The following is a 23,341-nucleotide window of genomic DNA, read 5'->3' on the forward strand; positions in this document are numbered from 1 at the left end:
AAAAGATGGATGGACGATGTTGAATTACGAAGGATTTTAGGTTGTCCTTAGGATGTGGGAGTAGCCTCTAATGCACCACAAAGCAATGCAATCAATTCAACCCTGCTTCCAGGTTTACTCTTGTTTACAGGGACCACATTTTTTACGGTTTGTTAGTGCTGTGGCCTTTGAGAGCAGGTCCACCAAGAAACTGACAAAGGCCTTGTAAATAGGTCTTCTATTGATTGATTGATTGAAACTTTTATTAGTAGATTGCACAGTGAAGTACATATTCCGTACAATTGACCACTAAATGGTAACACCCGAATAAGTTTTTCAACTTGTTTAAGTCGGGGTCCACTTAAATTGATTCATGATACAGATATATACTATTTTCATAATACAGTCATCACACAAGATAATCATCACAGTATATAAATTGAATTATTTACATTATTTACAATCCGGGGTGTGGGATATAGGGGGGGCGGGGGGGTAAGTTTGGTTGGAATCAACACTTCAGTCATCAACAATTGCATCATCAGAGAAAATGACATTGGAACAGTGTAGGACTGACTTGGTAGGATATGTACAGCAAGTATTGGACACAGAGAGAGAGATCAGAAATTATAAGAAAAAGTGACTACATTTGATTGTTTACATTTGATTATTTACAATCCGAGGAGGTATGATGAGGAAGGGAGGGTGCTAGTTTAGGGTTGAAGTTGCCTGGAGGTGTTCTTTTAGTGCGGTTTTGAAGGAGGATAGAGATGCCCTTTCTTTTATACCTGTTGGGAGTGCATTCCACATTGATGTGGCATAGAAAGAGAATGAGTTAAGACCTTTGTTAGATCGGAATCTGGGTTTAACGTGGTTAGTGGAGCTCCCCCTGGTGTTGTGGTTATGGCGGTCATTTACGTTAAGGAAGTAGTTTGACATGTACTTCGGTATCAGGGAGGTGTAGCGGATTTTATAGACTAGGCTCAGTGCAAGTTGTTTTACTCTGTCCTCCACCCTGAGCCAGCCCACTTTGGAGAAGTGGGTAGGAGTGAGGTGTGATCTGGGGTGGAGGTCTAAAAGTAATCTGACTAGCTTGTTCTGGGATGTTTGGAGTCTAGATTTGAGGGTTTTGGAGGTGCTAGGGTACCAGGAGGTGCATGCGTAATCGAAAAAGGGTTGAACGAGAGTTCCCGCTAGAATCTTCATGGTGCTTTTGTTGACCAGAGAGGAGATTCTATAGAGAAATCTTGTTCGTTGGTTGACCTTTTTGATTACCTTGGTTGCCATTTTATCACAGGAAAGATCTAATATTGATATATTTCATATAATATATTCATCACTTGGTTTGTTGACAAACGCACACAGATATTACAAACTTTCAGTCCAAACCGCACAACCAAGACCAATGATTTAAATTTGATCCAACAGGACATTTTATTTGATTTTTTTTACAACAACAAGCTTCATTTATGCATAGCTCAAGTTTATCGAGAGGAAATAAAACACTTTTTTGTGTGAACATTATACCGGATCTTCCTTCATGCTGCTTTTTGTAGAGAAAAAAGATGAGCTATGGTTGTGTTAAAAAGTATGTACATGTAAGTAAACAGGAAATCAAGACTGTATAGTAACACTCATTCATAACAAATATTCCCTTTCTTGTAAACAAGAGTGAAATGTAAGACAGAAGGCTCAAAAGGCAGAAAGAAAAGAAATACATAAAAAGATGACCTATTGCATGTAGTCTGATATTGCTCTCTTTAAGACTGAAGTTGAAGTTGACAGGCTTGCGAATATTAAACAAAAAAAGTGCCGTAATAGATGAGAAAGTGCTGCAAAGTAGAGAGGGAATGTAAAGAACATTTACATGGAAGCAGAGAGGTGCTTACTCACCTCTTAGAGAGTACGAGGCATGATCGGAGCAAGAGGAAAACAACACTTCACCACCGGTTTGCAGAGAGGTTGCAATGTATGTGTAGTGCATTAGGCAGCAGATGAGTTCATATAAATAAACAGGATATTGATATCACACAATAATAAATATAAAGGACAGTTGCAAGGAGGAGCGTATCACCTCGATACAGTCAAGCGTCATTCTGGCATGCGGTAGTCGGACACCTTGGCTCCTCCTCCTTTTGGGCGCTGAAGAGAGGAGCAGACAAGTCCAGAGGCGGAACGTTTGGCTACTTAGCCAAATAGCAGCTTAACAGGGAGAGAGAAAAAGCAGGAAAGAACACATGCACAAATGCATTGTGTATAAAGTGTCTGTTGCAGCCACCAGTCAAATGTCCAGCGTCCCAAACATTCCTCTGTATATTATATATTTATAATATATCATATGTATTTATATATATGGCTGGGACGGCTTGAGGTAAAAGTCAAGCAGGGTGTTTGAGGCTGTCATTTGTTTCTCTCCATGGGAGGAGGAGTGAGGACACACCTGGATGGTAGTAAACGTCTCTCACTCTCACACACACGCACACTCACTTATATACACATGCACACTCAACCTGCGGCGTAGCTGCTTAAAAACGAGTAGAACATGGGCAGCTTCATGCGCTGCTGGTCCCGCCGACACCATGCCATCACCGTGCCCTCGCTGTTGGCCGTGTACAGGTGGTGACCGTCACACGAGTACGTCAGGCTTCGGCAAACAGGAGACTTTATGTCACACAATCGCTACGACAACCAAAAGCATACGCACAAACGCAATACTACCTGATGATGGGTTTGCAGGACTTGGGAAAGGTGATCTCTCGCACTGGTTTTAGGTCCCACGTGCTCCAAAGCCTGAAAGAGAGAGGAAGATTGTGGTTAAAAGACGAATGGCACTAAATTGATAAAAGAATGAAAAATAAACTCACCTGACGACGCCATTTTCTAGCCCGCCAGCAATGACGTTGACAGAGACGCCTTCCGGTTGATTAGAGAAAGCTACGGAGCAAATGATCTCTCTGCAGTGCACGTGACCGATGAGGTCACCGTTGACAGTCCATAGACGCAGGTCGCTACCGCCGCCCACTGTACACACAAACAATATGGGGTAAATATTGTGTTTTTAGCCAACAACACAACCGATGCAACAGGAAGGATGTAGTCAACACTAGAGAATACAATAGAACGCACAAATACTACACTATATATTATATGGTGTATATTATATACTGTGTATATATAATATGTAAATATTACATATATGTAATATTTTATATTGCTACTATAGTACATTTTTAGTCTACTTTATACCTGCATTATCCTTTCCATCCTTATTCTTTCCATCCTTTGTAACTGAGCTACTGTGTGGAACAATAAAGTTTGTCTAAGTCTAAGTCTATACGAAGATAATTAATATACACAAAACATAATCACTGTGGAGAATGAGGGTAAGACAAAAACAATCAGAGTACAGTGGTACAGTACCTCAACTTAGTGTTTTGAGATAAGTGTTATCTCTCGGTTAATTGTTACAAGCAGAAATTTGAGTTCCAAGCATCCATGCCATTAGTTGGTGTAGCGAATGTCACACTGAACCACGTACGATCCAACCAAAACATCCGGTCGGAATCGCTGGCATTTGATCGACATAACTTTTTTCCAACCATGGGAGGGAAGAAAGCGAGTGCAAAGAAGTGGATAATAACAATTGAATTAAAGAAATAATGTATTAAAAACATGACGTAGCATGTCGCCAACTTGGCGAAGCAATTCGAGTGAATCACTGCTCGTCTGCAGAATATGTTGAAGATGTTGATGGTGTGTTTGACGGAAAAGCAGCTTCAAAGAAATATTGTAGAAGTCTGCTCTCCAAGGTAAATACTGTATATTATGATTACATTACTTCATAAAACTACTTCAGTTGTCAGTACCGTATTTTTTGGTCTATAAGCCACTACTTTTTCCTACACTTTGAACCCTGCGGCTTAAAAAAAGGTGCGGCTAATTTATGGATTTTTATTTGTTAACGACCATAATGTTTTGTATTTGTATTGTGCAACAAATAGTTTTCATACAGCACGACAGAGATACATTGAAAAGGTGTGTTATTGTTGGTTCTACGGCACCATCTTTTGGACGAGTTTTCTCACTACAGGTGCTGCGGGTTGTCATAGTACTTCCTGTTTTGTGCTTCGAACAGGAATTATATCCCGTTTTGTCTACTATACGTTGATCACGTTTCTGCTCAAAAGGATTCTTCATTTGTCACTCCAAGCACCTTTGTAAGTTTTACAATATAGCTAAAACAATTCATACTTACTAAACCATTCTATGTGTGATGTCTGTAAGAGTGTATTCATGCATATTTGAATGTGCTATCGTAATGTAATCAAGCTAGCGTTGTTAGCATTAGCGAATATGCTAACATGTTTACAAGTGTCTATGTTAGTAATGTTAACTTACAATGGCATTCTTTTTGTATTGTTTGAGTTTCGTAAATTCACCAAAACGTCACTGTGGAGTTATTGCGTCTGTTTAGCTGATTGGAGCGCTAGCTTCCACGGGTAGTGGGTCCATGACAATGACTTTCGTTTTTTTTGATCAACCATTTTACTGCCAAGTGACAGACACCGTTTGGAAACAATTAAGGTATGTAAATAAACATTTATAAAATCGTTCGTGCCAGTATATATTTGTGGCTTATGGTCCGGTGCAGCTAATATATGTGAAAATACAGTATTTATTTATTCTACAATTTGGTGGGTGTGGCTTAAATACTGGTGCACTCTATAGCCCAGAAAGTATGGTAGTACATTCTATTGTCTTGTTGTTGTATAGTATTTCTTATCTAAAAGTGTGTTTTTCTTTTCAAAAGGCATGTTCCATGTCAAAATTGTGTTGTTTTTGGGGACCAAGCAGTAGTACTAATGAAGTACTAGTGTAGTAATATTATGAGTAATGTAATTGTATTACAAGAATAACCTTTTTCACAGGAAATAGTTGTATTTTACTGGAGTGAAGTCATAATATTAAAACTCAGAACTTGATTGTAATATTGTTATTATTAAGAAATTACTATGTAAGAAAATTATAACTATTTGAAAAAAACAATTTGAATTGTACGTGCATAAAGATACTGTCTTGCCTGCAATAAGGATCGTGTCAAGTATTACGTAAACAAATATTCATTTCAATACAGAATCATATGAGGGACTGTCAGAATCACAACAAAACAGTGCCACACACTCACTGAAGCATCATTTACCCATCACTAGTAAAGTGACACAGAGGCAACTACTCTGACTGTTGTTTTTAAGGTGTGGGAATTTTAGCAATCAGTGCATCAGTGCTTCTCAATAAATTGATATTAGGTGCTAATTGTATCTGATTTCAGGAGCTCAATTAAAACAAATAACCCAATTAAAGTCTCAACCATTTTACTATATCCCACTTTTTTGACAATTTTGAACATTCTATGAGGTACTAAATTTGGGGTTTTATTAGCTGTAATCATCAAAATTATTATAAAATAAGTTCTGAAAATCTGTAAGAATCTCACCTTTTGAATTTTACTACTGAAATTACTTAACCTTTATTTATTGAAATGTGCCTGTATTACTGCTATGTTTCTGTCATTTCACCCTGCAAAATATCTCCAGGATCAAGCACTGGAATCTTCACCTGAGTCGCACACTGTCGCGATGTCACCGGTGGTCTCGCTGGCAGAAACCGCCGTCACAGGGCTCTTGTGGCCGGTGAGGCTTTGCACGTAACAAAGCCTAAAAACAGAAAGTTGTTTATTCTTCATATGCATCCAATCAAGGAGGTGCGTGCAGGCCTTGAACAGACCTGTTGAGGTCCCAGAGGATGCAGGTGCCGTCCGTGCTGACGCTGATGACAATGCTATAAGGTTTGCACACAAACAAGCTGGTGACCTCCCCCGTGTGTCCGTACAGGTGAACCTGAGCCTCCACCTCCATCTCTGTCGGCTGGACACATACAGAGACACACATTGAGAATACAGTGAATTCCAAACTATAAGCAGCTACTTTTTTCCAACGATTTGAACCCTGCGGTTTATAAACCGGTGCAGCTAATTTGTGGATTTTTCTTCGCTAACGGCCATGATGTTTTGTGTTCAATAAATAGTTTTCATTAAACACAAGCAGAGACACTGAAATGGTGTGTTACTGTTTGTGCTATGTCGCCATCTTTTGGACGAGTTCGCTCACTGCAGGAGCTGCAGGGTGATCATCTACAGCATTTCCTTTTGTTTAATGCTTTCAACTGTAAGTACAAGTGCAGTTCCGTCTTCTAGTCATTCATAGCATTCCTACACTTATGTATTCTTCATTCATCACTCCAAGCAATGCTTGTAAGTTTTACAATATAACTAAAACTAAACTAAAAAGACAGAAGTAGTAGTGTTTGGACCTAGTGGTACCTGTGAGTTCCCCCCTGTTGACATTGGCCCCTTGGCTTTGCACGTTAAACTCATGGTCACCAACCTGGTCTTTCGTATTGACAGTGATTTTAAATTGGACCGTCAGATTGGTACAGTGGTGAAAGCTAGCTCTTTTTATTTATGTCAGCTGGTCAAGGTTAAAAACCTTCTTTCTAGGCAACAGTTTGAGACAGTAATCCATGCCTTTATCACATCTCGGCTGGATTACTGTAACTCTTTGTATTTTGGAATTAGTCAATCCTCCCTCTCACGTCTACAGCTGGTCCAAAATGCAGCTGCCTGACTTTTAACTAACACAAGAAAAAGACTGCTGTTTTAGCCTCCCTCCACTGGCTGCCTGACTTTTAGAGTCCATTTTAAAATTATTTGACTCGTTTTTAAATCCTTACGTGGTCTTGCCCTACCTTACCTCTCTGAGCTGCTCCACCTCTATGCCCCCACCCGGTCCATCAGGTCAGCTGATCCTGGAGGTACCCAAATCAAAGCGCAAGCTTTGAGAGGACAGGGCCTTCTCTGTTGCGGGTCCCAAACTCTGGATCCATCTCCCTCTCCATGTGAGACAGGCCCCTTCTTTGGCTACTTTTAAGACCCTTCTTAAAACCCCTTTTTATTCACTGGCTTTTAACCCAGCATGAGACTTTAAATTGTTTTTAACTTTTTTAACTGTTTTTAACTTTTTAACCTAACAAATTGGTCTTAGGATAATTTGTATTTGCTTTTTCAATGTGTATTTTACTTCTGTTTTAAATTTTATTTTTTAGTCTGTTCTTTGCCTCTATTTCTTTGTGGTGTACAGCCCTTTGTTCTTCAACTGTGGTTGTTTTTAAAGGGCTTTATGAATAAAGTTGGTATGGTATGGTAAAAATAGTTATACTTACTAAACCGTCCCATGTGTGATGTCATTTTCATGCACATTTGTACATGCTATCGTAATGTAATCAAAATAGCATCGTTAGCATTAGCTAATATACTAACACGCTTACAAGTGTCTGTGTTAGTATTATTAACTTAGAATGGCACTCTCTATTGTTTAAATTTTTACAAATTCCTCAGTAAATCAATCAAAATGTCACCGTGGAGTTATTCAGTCTGTTTAGCTGATTGGAGAGCTGACTTTCGCAGATAGCGGGTCCATAACAATGACTTCTGTTTTGTTTGATCAGCTGTTTTACTGCCGTGTTACAGACGCCATTTGGAAACAGTTAGGGTATGTAAATAAACATTTACAAAATCTTTCTGTGTAAATAACTAATTTTACAACATATATGTCTGCGGCTTATAGTCCGGTGCGGTTGATATTTTAAATATTAAAATATATAATAATCCATCCATCTATCCATTTTCTACCGCTTGTCCCTTTTGGGGTTGCGGGGGGGTGCTGGTGCCTATCTCAGCTGCATTCAATAATATTATAAATATTTGTATTCTTCTAAAATATAGTGGGTGCAGTTTGGACTATAAAATGATGCGCTCTATAGTACGGAAAATACGGTAATTGATCTCGGGTTGTGTGATGTATTTTAGTTGGTGTTGATTATCGGAGAGAGGGATGCAAGAATCCCTGTTTGAACCCCGCAATCCCACTTGCGGGCTCACTGGAAATGTGTTTCAAGGGCAACTGTGATGTGACTAATGAGGCTGAGCATATGAGCGCTACACGCCTCTTAAAAAAAGAAGAGCGGAAGGGGGGGATGTGTATGTGTGTGTGTGTGTGTGATGTGGAGGCGTAGGGCTAGAGGGGGACGTCGCCATGGAAACCCACCGTGGTGCTAGTGAAGCGGTTGCTGTAGGCGGTGATGACTCCACACTTGCTTCCCGTAAATAGCTGGCAGCCATCGGGCACCCATGCGCAGCTGGTCACCTGGAGGAGACGCGCAGACACACACCGTCAAGATAGAGAGAAGCTAGCAGCTGATTGGTGCCGTTGTTAGCGTGCAGTCACCTGGTGCAGCGGGGAGCACTGGATGAAGTTGATGGGTGGTTCGCTCTGTTTACTCTTCAGCCTCAGTATGTTATCTGCGTAGCCCCAACTCAAGATGGCCGACCACTGGATGTCTGTGCTGTGCATGCTCCGAACACCTACGTAGTACACAAAGTATATATCACCCCGTGTTAAAAGCACCTGTGTCCGATGTGTGGCCTCCTACCCTGCTCCTTGCTGTAAATCATCATGAGGCAGAACTTGCGCGACAGTCCGCAAATGGCCCGTGTCGGCAGAGCCAGTAATGATCCAAACCTCTCGCCATGAGGCTGGCTGAAGCACACCACCGGATCGGGCGCACTAGGGGAGCCCACATACTCTCCCCACTTCAAACCTTTGATCCACGGCAGGGGGCTCTGTGGGCAAAAAAGTGGCAGGTAAGCCGAAAGCCAAGCAACATTGCAAATCAACATCAAACATTATTTTGGACTAACAAAACTTATTTCCAGGCATTTTCTATGTTAGATCAATTTGCTCATTTTAAGTAAAATGTACAAAATCTAACATAATTTTTAACCCTTAGATCACAGCTATTCTGTTATACAGAGCAGTGTTTCTTAAACATTGTGCTGGGGCTGCCAAAAAAATATCTATTTCTCAGCTGTGGTCTGTTTGGGCTGCAGCATTACTCAGTTGTAATACACTTTTTCACCACTTGTGGATGTACTGTAATAACAGTATTACAAAAAACAGAATAATTCATAAAGAAGTTTCTTAAGTGCAAAAATTATTACTAAAGTGGTAAAGCTCTATTCATTTTTATCCTCAAAATTCTACATACAATACCCCATAACAATGTGAAAAGGTTTTTTTAAGGGTTAGAAAAATTCTATAAAAAAAAAATCACATTTACATTAAAGTATTCACAGCCTTTGCTCAATACTTTGTTGGTGCACCTTTGGCAGCAATTACAGCCTCAAGTCTTTTGTTTATTTAATGCTAATTTTCAACCCCTGTCCACAGGGAGCTACTAGGATACAGAATGTGTTAAAATGTTACAAAATATACAATTAATCAAATTTACAATACATTCATCATTTGTACAACTTTGCTCTGATTTCTGCCACAGCTTTTGAATACGATGCCACAAGCTTGGCACACTTATCTTTGGGCAGTGTAACCCAATCCTCTTTGCAGCACCTCTCAAGCTCCATCAGGTTGATTGGGAAGTGTTGGTTTTCATCCAGAACGTCTCTGTACATTGTTGCATTCATCTTTCCCTCTACCCTGACTAGTCTCCCAGTTATTGCTGCTGAAAAACATCCCCACAGCATGATGCTGCCACCACCATGCTTCACTGTAGAGACGGTATTGGTCTGGTGATGAGCGGTGCCTGGTCTCCTCCAAACATGATGTCTGGCATTCAGACCAGACATTTTTGTTTCTAATGGTCTTAGAGTTTTTCAGATGCATTTTGGCAAACTTTTTGCTAAGGAATGGCTTCCGTCTGGCCACTCTACTATACAGGCCTGATTGATGGATTGCTGCAGAGATTGTTGTCCTTCTGGAAGGTTCTCCTTTCTCCACAGAGGAATTCCTTAGCTCTGACAGAGTGACCATCAGGTTCTTGGTCACCTCCCTGACTAGACTAACATGAATGCAGCAATGTACAGAGACATCCTGGATGAAAACCAACGCTTCTCATCCAACCTGATGGAGCTTGAAAGGTGCAGCAAAGAGGAATGGGCAAAGAGGAATGGGCGAAACTGGTGTGCCAAGCTTGTGGCATTGTATTCAAAAAGACTTGAGGCTGTAATTGCTCCCAAAGGTGTATCAACAAAGTATTGAGCAAAGGCTGTGAATACTTACATACATGTGATTTTTAATATTTTCATTTTTTAACAAATTAGCTTTCTTTAAAAAAAAAAAACCTTTCCACATTGTCATTATGGGGTATTGTGTGTAGAATTCTGAGGACAAAAATGAATGTATTCCATTTTGGAATGAGGCTGTAACATAACAAAATGTGGAAAAAGTGAGCTGCTGTGAATACTTTTCGGATGCACAGTACATGCACTAAAATGATTGCAAGGATATATTTTACAAAAAAAGGTCTACATTTTCCTTTTTTCATAGTGTGAAGTAGAGACTATCTGATACACATGTGATTATCATCAGTGGATAATACAAATCATAATACGTTATTCCATCCATCCATTTTCTACCGCTTATTCCCTTTTGGGGTCGCGGGGGGCGCTGGAGCCTATCTCAGCTACAATCGGGCGGAAGGCGGGGTACACCCTGGACAAGTCGCCACCTCATCGCAGGGCCAACACAGATAGACGGACAACATTCACACTCACATTCACACACTAGGGCCAATTTAGTGTTGCCAATCAACCTATCCCCAGGTGCATGTCTTTGGAGGTGGGAGGAAGCCGGAGTACCCGGAGGGAACCCACGCAGTCACGGGGAGAACATGCAAACTCCACACAGAAAGATCCCGAGCCCGGGATTGAACCCAAGACTACTCAGGACCTTCGTATTGTGAGGCAGATGCACTAACCCCTCTTCCACCGTGCTGCCCTAACGTTATTATCATGATTATATTATTGTTAGTGCATCTCCTGGGGGTTTAGGTCTCCCCATGTGTTTAAAAACTAGTGACGCCTCTGTGTCTAACTTTAATTTAGGGCAGGGGTCGGCAAAATTTACCACTCAAAAAGCCATTTTGACCCGTTTCACAAATTAAAGAAAACAATGTGAGCCACAAAACTCTTTTGAAATTTAAAATGAAATAACACTTTTCTTTTGCTTTGTGCTATGTATAAACCAGGGGTCTCAGACACGCGACGCGTCCCGCACCTTAATATGAAAATGTAATGTTAGTGCGGCCCACGAGTTTTATATGAATGGCGCTTGACAGCGTCATACTTGCCAACCCTCCCGATTTTTCCGGGAGACTCCCGAATTTCAGGGCAACTATTCTCTCAAATGTCTGCTGATTTTCACCCTAACGACAATAATAAGGGTGTGCCGTGATGGCACTGCCTTTAGCGCCCTCTACAACCAGTACATGCAGCGTGCCAGCCCAGTTACATGTTATATGAGGCTTCTGTATACACACATGAGTGACTGCAAGACATACTTGGTCAACAGCCATACAGGTCACACTGACGGTGGCCGTATAAACAACTTTGACACTCTTACTAATATGCGCCACACTGTGAACCCACACCAAACAAGAATGACAAACACATTTCGGGAGAACATCAGCAACAGAACAAATACCCTGAATCCCATGCATCCCTAACTCTTCCGGGCTACATTATACACCCCCGCTACCACCAAGTGGTCAAAGAGCCGCATGCGGCTCCGGAGTCGCGAGTTGCCGACCCCTGATCTAGGGTGTTTGAACACACCAAAAATAAGGGCAATAAGATGCAAAAGTGGAACTTGTACATAACTTTTTCTTATGCTTCCATAGATAGATTTATGATATTTTTACTTTTCTTTTTTTCTATTTCAATGTTGGTGCTGTTGTTTGAATGTTTAAAGGTGATCTTTGATGGCGTTATGATATCTGTGTTGAGTGAAGTGTTCGAAGCTAGGTCTAGCTGGGTAGAACAAATCACTTTGCATTTTTGATGACGGATGTCAGTAGTTAGACGTTCTTAGTTTGATTCAAGCAAGTTTATTATTGAACTTTCACAGCTATGTTAATTTACACTAACATTTATGACGTCTTTTTGTCATGACTTGCTAATTCAAATGACAGCAAAAAAATATTCATCCTTAAAAAAAGCCCAGTGCCCTCGTTGTGCTTGGGACCCTGGTACAACATCCCCACTTACCCCTTCACTTCGACGCCCCTGATGCTCCTTAATGTTACGTTGTTGTACCTGATATATGGCATTTATTACATTTTTATATGTAGCACGCGGTCAGACACAGGCATGGAAAAACACAGCTCATTAGCATTAAAGCTATAGACACACAAAACGGCATGTTCCCAGTAGCGCTAACTAAAAACACTTGCCTAAATTGCAGCATCGAGGCTAGTTTTTGAACACACTATTATGGGACGTTCTCAGAGCATTCAACAGATCGCAACCGGAGTGTTCGGTTGGCCTTAGAAGACGTTTCGTCTCTCATTCGAGCAGTCTTCATCACTTTATGCTCATAGACTTTGATTTGTCAGATGTAGTTCCAATCCAAGTCCTAGGTCTGACCAATCTAAGTATACGAGCATGAGTTGTGAGAATGCTCTGCATGGATGACAGCCAACATCCATTGACGTATTGTGGGACCTCTAATACCATTTGTTGAAAATATAATAATGTAATATGGAACCTTTGAACCTCTAATACCATTTGTTGAAAATATAATAATGTAATATGGAACCTTTGAACTTCAAAGACAGAACTGAACTGTTGCCAACTAGCGCTGTGCTTACGGGGCAGATGATCTCCTTAGCCTGCTCTCGGGTTTCTCTGAAGGCAAGCTGAACCAGGAGACCCATAGCAGCCGGGAGCTCGCCCTCCATCATAAGTTTGGGACCAGCCCTGCTGACGTGGCAGGTGTTGAAAAGCTGCCTAGGAGTCTGCCCGTACGTCTTGATCATGGTCTCTAACGCTCTTCGCTGTACTGGATCTTCTACTGACGAAACGTCCATGCCAAAATAAGTCTATGAAAGTTGACAGAGATACTTTATTAGGCTAATATTTTTGATTAAACATGATTAACAACAAGGGGTTCTTACAGCTGGGTGGAAGACGTTGATAGCATGGACCGCAGCTTTGCCTTTCTGCTTTAGTCCAAATACCAGGTCGATCCATTGACACAGCGTCTGAGACACCTGGTCCGATTCCAGTGCCTGGCGGTGTATCAGGATGAACAGACGCGGGTCGTTGCGGGCCCAGGGAGGCAAATTGACATGGTTCACCCTCTCGCTGTTCTGACGGACGCCAAAATCAAAACCTGGTGAGAGAAAGGATCAATAATCAGCTTGGAGGAAATGGCTGAGGATGGGGAAAAAAAACCCTAATGATCAGCTGTTCAGTGAATGTAGACATAATGACCCTCTCTGTTGACCAGGAATTCAGGGAGGTAGAAGAACTCTGGGATGAGCTCTTTCACATCCGTCATGGACTCGTAGGAGGAGAGACGCCACGTGGTGTTCATGGAATGAAACGTTCGGTCCGGGATATCAAAGCTCTGATCTGATTAAGACCAAAGACAATCTAATTAGAAATTTGATTCAGTGATTGGAACGATGCCCCTTTCATGACTTTAGAGGCCACGTAGGGCTGAATACATTTACGGTCACATAAAAAAAACCTAAAACTAAAAAACAACATCTGAAAGGACCAGAGGAGAGATTGGATGGATGAAAAAAAGTAATTACAGGAGAAGAAGAGATGAAGGACAAATATAAAAGACAAAGTAACCTTTCATGACTCTGGGAAAACACGGTTGGATGTAAGCACTAAAAAGCACTTTTAATATGTGCAGATCAGGGCTATTCACTAAATTGTTTTGGGGGCCACATTTCCAGAAAGACTGGAGGGCCGGACTTCTCCCTTCACTATTATCCTTATTTCGTATATTCCGGAGAACCAGCAACCTCTGCAGTGGACATTTGATTTTTGTGGATTTATTTTGTCAACGTTACTAAATTCTAAAAAATAAATAGCCCTGTGAATGCAACTATTGAAAGAAATGTGCGTCTTTTTAGGCAACCAAACAAAAAAGGAATTAAAAAACAAATAAAATGTTTGCAAACAAAAATATTCACATCCAAAAATAATAGATTTGCAGTCCTAAAAAATTTGTGAGCAAAAGAATAATTGTAAAATAAAAAAATATATATCAAACAAAAAACTTTTTGGTTGCAAATCATTATTGTTGCCTCCAAATCATTTCTTAGTTACATATAGTTGCAAGTATTATTTTTTGGTCAGACTCAACTTTAATTATGTGGGCGAGGCCTCTTCTCAACAATATGTTGGAAGCCTTTCACTTGGTCAGTATTGGACACCACTAGTCTTTTGTATTTCTCCCACAAATGACCAATAAAAAGGCTTCTAACATTTTGTTTTGGGGAGGCCCCGCCCACAACTTTAAAGTTGCAAAGTAACCAAAAGATGGATTTGTAACCAAAAAAATATTTGCAACCAAAACTTTGTTGGTTACAATTACAATTTTTGTTGCAAATCTATTTTTGCTTGGTTGCATAAAGGACCGCTCTGCTGTTTTCAACGACTTACTACAAAAAAGCTTGTCAAAGATCCTCTATATAAAAGTGCTCCAGTGTTTTTAGGAATCTAATGCAAAAATGTTAGTCTCTTAAATTTTTTAACTGAACTCGCAGACCGGTCTGGTGTCATTTACAGGCCAGATTTGGCCCCCAAGCCACCAGTTGAGAAAAACTGATGTAGACTGTCCCCTATGATTATCTGTTGCTGAAGAACTATGGATACTTACTTAACATTTACAGGGCGGGTTAAAATACACTCAAAAAACAGTTAAAAAAAGGCTACAAAGAGCATCTCACCCTGGTAGGCCAGAAACATCTTGGTAAAGGGTGGCATTCGCACCAAGAAGTGGAGCACAGTGCCGCTGTTGGAGTAGTGCGACCCGTAGTGGTAAGGCTGGACAGGAGGCATGGGGTCGTCCTCTCGAATGCCCTTCCTGTACTCCTCTTCCAGATACTACACCATGATAAACACACACAGTCAAAGCTTCTGACACTCACAAACAAAATGTGACCAATGAAGACAGGACTGCTCTTACTCTGTAATTGTCCACATAGCGATCTTCTTTTTCTTTCGATTGGACGGCGATTGGCTTGCTCAAATTCCTGTACAACAAAATATGAATATGTTCTCATGCAAAACTTTTAAAGTCATAGTCATCGACAAAACTATTCATGCTTTGACGAAATACTGAGTTAAGGTCCATTTTAGTTGGAAATGACAAGAAAATGGCTGACTGTCAAACAATTACTGACAACATTTTTAAATGTCAGTCGCCACATCGTGTTTCGAAGTTTCCGGCTTCACTCTATAGCTTTTTTTAATAAAGCATATTTTATATCTTTTTGGCCTCAAATACACATACAATGGCTTAATGAAATAAGGATATCAATACTACAATAGTATTGGCCACTGGATGAGACCAAACCAATCAGAGCAAACGGTTCAATATTGTGGCCACTGATTGGCTCAGCCTAAGGCAGAATCCAGTCCCGTCTTTACAAGTGTAAAGGTGACCATGTGGGTGTTATTTAACGTCGACAGATCTCTCATAATGTTGAAACACTTATTTGGAATGTTTTTTTATGCCCTAGCAATGAAAATATTTGAGTTATAATAATAATTCTGAGTAAAAGTGATAAATGAGGGTTCAATGCATTCATAATCTACAATGTTAACACAGTTCACTTCTTTTTCTTCCCCTCCATTTATCTGCTTTCTTTTGTAATTCAAGTTATCATTACATACCGGTATATGTATTGTTGCATTTGAAACAATTGTATTGTCGATAATAGAGGTAATTATTATTATTAGTCATTATCAATAATGCTATTTTTATTAGTATTTTTATTGCTCCATTTGTAGTGCAATAATGTTCATTGTAATTTCTGTATTATTAATATTTACTTCACTGACTGCTTCTTTGCTATCACTTTTCGTATCATATTTGTACATATCGTATTTGCTGATCCTGTTCTGCTGTTGTCTCTCTGTCTCATCCTCACAATTTCCCCCTCTGTTTTTCTTTTTTCTTATTTCTATCCCCTCCGGCAGTGCCAACCATTATAATAAATCAATTTAATAAAGTCAAATACAAATAGGGCAACAAGAGAAGTATCCCACACTTCTCTTTTGTAAAGTAAATCTGTACAGCAAATATGGGCATCTCCATCAACAATATGATTTGCCTGATTGGCTGGACAGGACAAAAAAATTAATTACTGCAGTGAGTAATAATCGGTGATGAAGAAAAAAATAAGCAAACGTCATGTGTTTTTTAAATTAATGCTCCGCGTATGCTTACAATTATTAAAATACGTAAATATTAAATGTTATTATAAATGTGCCCGTTACTACATTACATGTATATACTTACATCATATATATAAAACCCCAATTCAGGTGTTTGGATGTTTTTTTAAGGGCTTTATAGGCAGAATAGAGCGCCTCCTAAAGGCTTCATTGTAAGCGGACTTTTGATCAAATGTATTTAATATTTAGAGTGCAAAAAAAAAATACAAAATTCATCCGTCGTCATGTCTTTCATAATGATTGTGAACGATTCCAAAAAAGTGCAGTATTTAAATTACAATTATGTTCAACTTGCATGTTGAAAAATACCATATAAATAAAATGCATTGTTTTAAAACGATTTTATAATATTTTTAGTACCTGGACACCGCTTAAGCACGGTCACTATTTCTAAAGTACTGATTTGGCACCGATATTGGTAAAATGTAAACAATACCCTAGAAGAGATGTGACGTTCACAAACAAGTCAAGTTTTTTGAACATCTCTTAATTGGATGATTAAAAGCAGTTGCGAGTCGTCTCAATAAATTTGAATATTGTGCAACATTTTGGGGATTTCAGGAGTTCAATGAAGGAAAAAAAGACAATTTAAAAGGCGCAGGAAGTTTTTTCCATTTTAGATTAGGGTGTGAATCAGTAGTTTACAATAGTGTTCCCTTGCCACCTTGCGGTTGACTTACTAAGGTATCAGTGGATTGCTGATTTTAAAACTGTAACTCTGTATTTTTATAAACGTCTATTATAACATCTATTTGATGTTACCAGCCGACCACAGCATGCAGCAGTGATTACACGACACACTATCTTGTGAAAACATACCAATCACAGATCCCTGTCCTGGCTGCTGATTGGCTCAGCCTAATAAAGCCTTCTCTTTGCTTAAGCTCCAGGTACAGGAGCTCAGCTGCTTGTGCGCTACAAGTTTTTTGTGGTTACCATTTGAAGCCATATGTTGTGTAAACTTTGTGCGCATTCTAAGGCTTTTGGCACAAATCCCAAGCCCCAAAGGAAGCAGCTTAGCATCGCAGAAAATGTGAACCTCCTCATTGCTATGCGAAAATAGGGTAGCTTAGCTATGAGCTACTATCTACTAGCAACCATTACAGTTCAATAAATCTTGGTTCCTACATAAGCAAAGCGGAAAAGAATACATGGACGATGGTAACAGTGTCTTTTAAAAAGACTGTGTCAACAACTCTTCATAACTTTGTTTCCCACTCGGAAGAAAACAAGTGACGGCGCCACTGTTGCCTTCATCATCCTGCATCAAGTTCTTCATTGTTTGTGAGTACCATTGTTATATGTTACAATCACATAGAGGAGTAGTAAGTGTTTGAGTGTGTGTTACAGGTTAATAACAGCGAGTGAAGGATTTATGCAATATTTATATCGATAATAAATAAATAGTGTACTTAATTAACTCAATTGAATTCACTAGGGGTGTAATGATTCGTGTTAACAAAGATTTTATTTGCTTTAGAATTTGTGGTTGCCGATACAGTTCAGTGATTCAGTGAGTTGAAATCAATTCAGTAACTTTTTTGCAAAAAAATTATCAACCGATGTGACTGTGACTAAAATACTGGATACTGGACACTGCAGGTGAAGTTTCCTATATTCCTGTTATTTCTCATAAGTAAATTTGGTGTAAATTAATTATGGATACAAACAAGCAAGTAAACAACAATTAATGTGGCCATTAATTGTTGTTTACTTGCTTGTTTGTATCCATAATTAAATGCATAAACATCTAATTTGATAAACAGCTACAATAGCAGAGAAAAGTCACAACAATTGCAAATGCCACAACACAACAACATAAAGCCCTAACACAACAACTATCAGCCAGACCACGACAATACAAAGACGAAACGGAAGTGACAGCGGACAAGTTTCGGCGACTTAACAGCTACTTACCGTTAAAAAAAAGTGTAATGAACAAAGTTTGGAAAGTGAGTTAAGTGTGAACACTTTTTTAGTCATAAATAACTTTTTTTTTACTACTAATGTACTATGTTTAGAGAGTTGGTCCGTCACCATAACTTGGTCCGCTGTCACTACCGTCGTGACTGTTGCGTCCTTTGTGGCTTTAAGTTATTTTGCGGCTTTGTATTGTTGTGTTGTGGCATTGGTATTTGTTGTGGCTTTTTGCAATTGTCCTGTAGCTAAACATTGTTGTGTTTTAATTTACGATACTGTCTTGCGTTTGCATTTGTTGTGACCTTTCTCAGCCACTGTAGCTATCCGCCATTCTTTTTTGACTGATGGCGATGAAGGCAAAGACGGGCAGACAGACTTGTTGTTGATGTTTTATGTTTTAATTAAAAGTGTTAAACTTCAAATAAAGTCTGCCATTCTTAAATCCAATGTTTTCCTTTCCCATGTGAAAGGCACTGTTTGGAAACAATTATAGTATGTGAATAAACATTTACAAAATCTTTCGTACCGGTATATATATCTGTAACTTATGGTTCGATATTTGTATAAATATTTATTTCTTCTAAAATTTGGTGGGTGCGGCTTAAATACCGGTGCTCTATAACCCGGAAATTACGGTATATATTTATGATGGAAGTCAGAATACTGTATAATAAACAGTAGTTTAAACTCCAGGTAATTTGGAACCCGAGTGCAATCAAGACAGCACTGACCTGTAGATGGTGGAGTCCTGCAGATCCAGCGTCTCACTGGTATAATCCCGCAGTATAAAGGGGAACACTGGGTATTGCATGAGGTCGTTAAAGGAGCGGCCGGCGTGCTTGTTGAGATGTGTGAGATACTCAAAGTTGGAGATCTGTCCCGATCCCCACAGCTGTGTGAGCGGCGTGATGTTGCCGTGCTCCAGCAGGTTGGGTAAATCCGAGGTCAAGATGTTATGGTAGACATCATCGCGAAACTTGAGAGAGTAAAGTATCATACAGTTATTATCAGTGACAAAACAGTCACTCGGAAATTGCTTGCTGATGGAAAAAAAAAAATCAGGACAGACAAATGTACATGTTGCGCCTTTTTAAAAAAAAGGGAATTAAATACAGTATTTGGCTGGACAACCTGGAGAGAATGAGTATTTAAATCAGTTGCCCTATGCACACATTATATACCAACACTTCATTGTCAAGGCTTTTTCTTAGGATTTTTTTTACTATTGGGAGAGACAGCGTGGCGGAGGTTTTCTATTCATGCTTTACCTTGTTGTTGTCGAATGCCAACAGTAGCGTTCGACCGTTGGTGAGGAAAATCTCCACTGCGTTGTCTCTCAGCTGCCACCATCGCTTGTGCACCTCCTTGATCTCCTCATAGGTCCAAGAGAAGGAAGGTGCCTCAGTCTCACCGTGGAGGCTCTGTTCAAACACATATTGTATATTAACTCTTGCTTTGCCATCTGCCATAAGCTGCGTAGGCGACAGCAGCCCTCAGGATTTACCTGGCTGTCATGAGCATCCGCTGCATTGTCCTCGACAAAGTACATTCCAGACTTCCCTGTGAGACAACACAAGACAAGTGAGATTTATCATTACACACCAGAGTCTGTGCACTACTGAACACGTCGTCTTACCTAGAAGCAGCTCCCCTGCTGTCTCTCTGGAGGGGGCAACACTGATGCAGCGCCTGGTGAACCTTGGGATATAAAAAAAACGTTTCTTCTCATCTCAAAGCAAAACCGCTTAATTAGCCATGAAATAGTCTTCCGTAGATCTTCCTGTATTCCAAAAAGCCAGCAAAACGAGGGACATACCTGATGGGCTCGCTAGTAGCTTTGTCTTTCACGGTGGAAGAGAAGGACGAGTGCGTCTTATCCTCAAACAGGAATGACAGCGGAGGCTTCACAGTGTCTAAACAACACAAGCGGATGAGATAGAGATCTCTGACTAAATGCAAGAGCTTTGACACGCTTTAAACGCGTTTGAGGTTTTTCACCTTCAGGCTTACGTCTGTCTGTGAGCAAGTATTTGTTTGGGATGGTGAGGTAGCATCTTTGTAGCCGTCGGCGTTCACGGTTCGGGCCTTCGGTCGGGTCCAACTGCCAGGATGTCGGGTAGGATGTCTGGTCGTACCAAACGGCACTGCAATGGAATGTTTGATGACATTCGGACACAGCCTTGACCATTGAATACACTACAACAATGTGTCAGGAGACAATGCTTTGAAGGGGACCTATTATGCAAAACCAACGTTTTCTCACATATTGGTATCTGTTTTTGTGTATTCGGGATCTGCATAAGTCCCGAAAATTTGAAATCAAACCATGGAGGCATGGTAAAAATATTTATAAAACAATCTTGCCTTCCTTCAAACGAGCTGTTTGGAATTTGCCCCGTTAGTGAAATGTTTTCCCAATTGTGAAGTCAGCGGATATCTCCATACAGTATATTGTAGAAATTTTCTCAAAGTGTTGTGCGCAAGTCTTCCGTTGTAGTCTGAGCTGCAGTCAATAAGCTCCTTCCTTTTCGATATCCTCTTGTTGTGGAGCACACTGGCTCATACATGCACATGCATCTTCCGCTGTTGCCATTTCTAGGACAAATTGGGTTATCGTTCTAACTTACCGTAAATTCCAGACTATAAGACGCTACTTTTTTCCTACGCTTTGCACCCTGTGGCTTATAAAACATCCATCCATTTTTTACCCCTTGTCCCTCTCGGGTTCGCAGGGGGTAAAAAAGTGCGGTTAATTCATAGATTTTTCCTTGCCAACAGCCGTAATGTTTTGTGTTCAATAGTTTTCATTAAACACAAGCAGAGACACAAAAAGGTGTGTTAATGTTTGTGCTATGGCACCAACTTCTGAACAAGTTCGCTGACTGCAGGTGTTGAGGGTTGAAAATGTACTTCCAGTTTTAATGCCTTGAACCGGAAGTGAAACAGTCCATATCGTTTTTGCTCGAAAAGATTCTTGATTCATCACTCCAAGCAATGTTTGTACGTTTTACAGAATAACTAAAACAATTCTTACTTACTAAACTGTCCCATGTGTGATGTCTCTAGGAGTGTTTTTATGCATATTTGTACATGATATCACAATGTCATAAAGCTAGCATCGTAAGCATTAGCTAATATGCTAAAATGTTTAAAAGTGTCTGTGTTAGTATTATGACCTTACAATGGCATTCATTTTGTATTGTTTCAGTTTCACAAATTCCTCAGTAAAATCTACAGTCCGGAAAATAGGGTATATCTGTCAATAGACTTGATATGGAAACGCTAACGACTATAACATGGCTGACGGGGAAAAGTCTCAGTCGAAGTGGAGGCACATAAATAAGATCGCATACAAAACGGCCCATCCTAAAGAGACGGTCTTGAGCAGCTTGAAAACAGTCTGTTAAACATAATCGTTGTAAAATCTTGACCAAAGAACTACCAATACATGTTATGTACAGTGCATTCAGAATGTATTTAGACCGCTTCACTTTTTCCACATTTTGTTAGGTTACAGCCTTATTCCAAAATGTAATAAATTAATTTATCTCCTCAAAATTCTACTGACAATACCCCATAATGACAATGTGAAAATGTTTTTTTAAAAACATTTGTAAATTTATTAAAAATGTATCACATGTACATAAGTATTCACAGCCTTTGCTTAATAATTTGTTTATGCACCTTTGGCAGCAATTACAGCCTCCAGTCTTTTTTAATACGATGCCATAAGCTTGCCACATCTATCTTTGGGCAGTTTCGCACATTCTTCTTTGCAGCATCTCTCAAGCTCCATCAGATTGGATGGGAAGCATTGGTTTTCACCCAGGATGTCTTTGTAAATTGCTGCATTCATATTTCTTTCTATCCTGACTATTCTCACAGTTCTTGCAACTGAAAAACATCCCCACAGCATGATGCTGCCACCACCATGCTCCACTGTAGGGATGGTATTGGCCTGGTGATGAGCGATACCTGGTTTCCTCCAAACATGACACCTGGCATTCACGCCAAATAGTTCAATCTTTGTCTCATCAGACCAAATAATTTTGTTTCTCATGGTCTGAGAGTTTTTCAGGTGCATTATGGCCTTTTTTTAGTAAAAATGTCTTATGTTTGGCCACTATACAATACAGATTGCTGCAGGGATAGTTGTCCTTTTGGAAGGTTCTCCTCTCTCCACAGAAGAATGCTGTAGGTCTGACAGAGTGTTATCGGGTTCTTGGTCACCTCCCTGACTACACTAAGATGAATACAGCAATGTACAGAAACATCCTGGATGAAAATCAATGTTTCCCATCCAAACTGATGGAGCTTGAGAGGTGTTGTAAAGAGGAATGGGTGAAACTGTCCAAAGATAAGTGTGCCAAGCTTGTAGCATCGTATTAAAAAAAACTTGAGGCTGTAATTGCTGCCAAAGGTGCATCAAAAAAGTGTGGAAGTGTTTTAAATGTTGAATGTATAAAACAAATCAAAATATGATCCCTTTAAGGTTGGTCAGAGTGTAATAATCAGACAAGTGGTGAGTATGAAGAGACAGAATTCATGTTAATTATGTCCTCAATGACGAGCGCACTGGAGAACAAACAACAGTTGTTAGATACTACATTAAGGTTGTTCATATTGTATGTACTCTAATTGTTCAAGTGCTCACAGGATACATCCTTCCTCTGCATGATTTATCTACAGCCTGATCCAAAAGAGATGTGATCAAATTCAAAGGTTATGTAAAATAAGATTTTTAATGATGTTATACCAGTAATGTGTACCCCAATAATCTTTTTATGAGCATTAAACATGATAAAAATGAAAAAAAAAAAAATCACGAGATTACCTTTTTAATGTATGTAAATAAACATTTAAAAAATATTTATTTGTAAAAAAAAAACCTTGCTTTTCTATGTATATATCTGCGGCTTATATCTCGGTTTGGCTAATATATGGGAAAAAAAATGTTTTCTAAAATTTAGTAGGTTTGGCTTATATACTGGTACGCTATATACGTAGTCTGGAAAATCAGAAAAGATTGCACATTATTATTACATGATTTCA

General features: G+C 39.6%; 1 protein-coding gene across 6 annotated transcripts in view; it reads right to left on the minus strand.

The window, feature by feature from the left end:
* Positions 1–460: 460 nt before the first annotated feature.
* The window catches only part of lyst (lysosomal trafficking regulator), a 103,816-nt gene continuing 80,935 nt past the window's right edge, over positions 461–23,341 (minus strand). For 4 of the 6 annotated variants that reach the window (XM_061960704.1, XM_061960713.1, XM_061960722.2 and 1 more), the window contains 19 exons: positions 20,288–20,433; positions 20,106–20,202; positions 19,926–19,987; positions 19,794–19,849; positions 19,558–19,710; positions 19,021–19,265; positions 15,096–15,162; positions 14,857–15,013; positions 13,382–13,522; positions 13,063–13,280; positions 12,757–12,987; positions 8,527–8,716; positions 8,322–8,458; positions 8,142–8,240; positions 5,764–5,903; positions 5,596–5,693; positions 2,844–3,000; positions 2,698–2,769; positions 461–2,623 (listed from right to left, as the gene is read on the minus strand). In XM_061960704.1, coding sequence (XP_061816688.1) covers positions 2,485–2,623; positions 2,698–2,769; positions 2,844–3,000; positions 5,596–5,693; positions 5,764–5,903; positions 8,142–8,240; positions 8,322–8,458; positions 8,527–8,716; positions 12,757–12,987; positions 13,063–13,280; positions 13,382–13,522; positions 14,857–15,013; positions 15,096–15,162; positions 19,021–19,265; positions 19,558–19,710; positions 19,794–19,849; positions 19,926–19,987; positions 20,106–20,202; positions 20,288–20,433 — 2,605 coding nt within the window. In that variant the 3' untranslated portion in view covers positions 461–2,484. The remainder of the gene's footprint in view (positions 2,624–2,697; positions 2,770–2,843; positions 3,001–5,595; positions 5,694–5,763; positions 5,904–8,141; positions 8,241–8,321; positions 8,459–8,526; positions 8,717–12,756; positions 12,988–13,062; positions 13,281–13,381; positions 13,523–14,856; positions 15,014–15,095; positions 15,163–19,020; positions 19,266–19,557; positions 19,711–19,793; positions 19,850–19,925; positions 19,988–20,105; positions 20,203–20,287; positions 20,434–23,341) is intronic. The other 2 variants (XM_061960732.2, XM_072916020.1) reach the window with 2 other exon arrangements.

This window comes from Nerophis lumbriciformis, linkage group LG02 (assembly GCF_033978685.3).
Source record: "Nerophis lumbriciformis linkage group LG02, RoL_Nlum_v2.1, whole genome shotgun sequence".
Taxonomy (NCBI): domain Eukaryota; kingdom Metazoa; phylum Chordata; class Actinopteri; order Syngnathiformes; family Syngnathidae; genus Nerophis; species Nerophis lumbriciformis.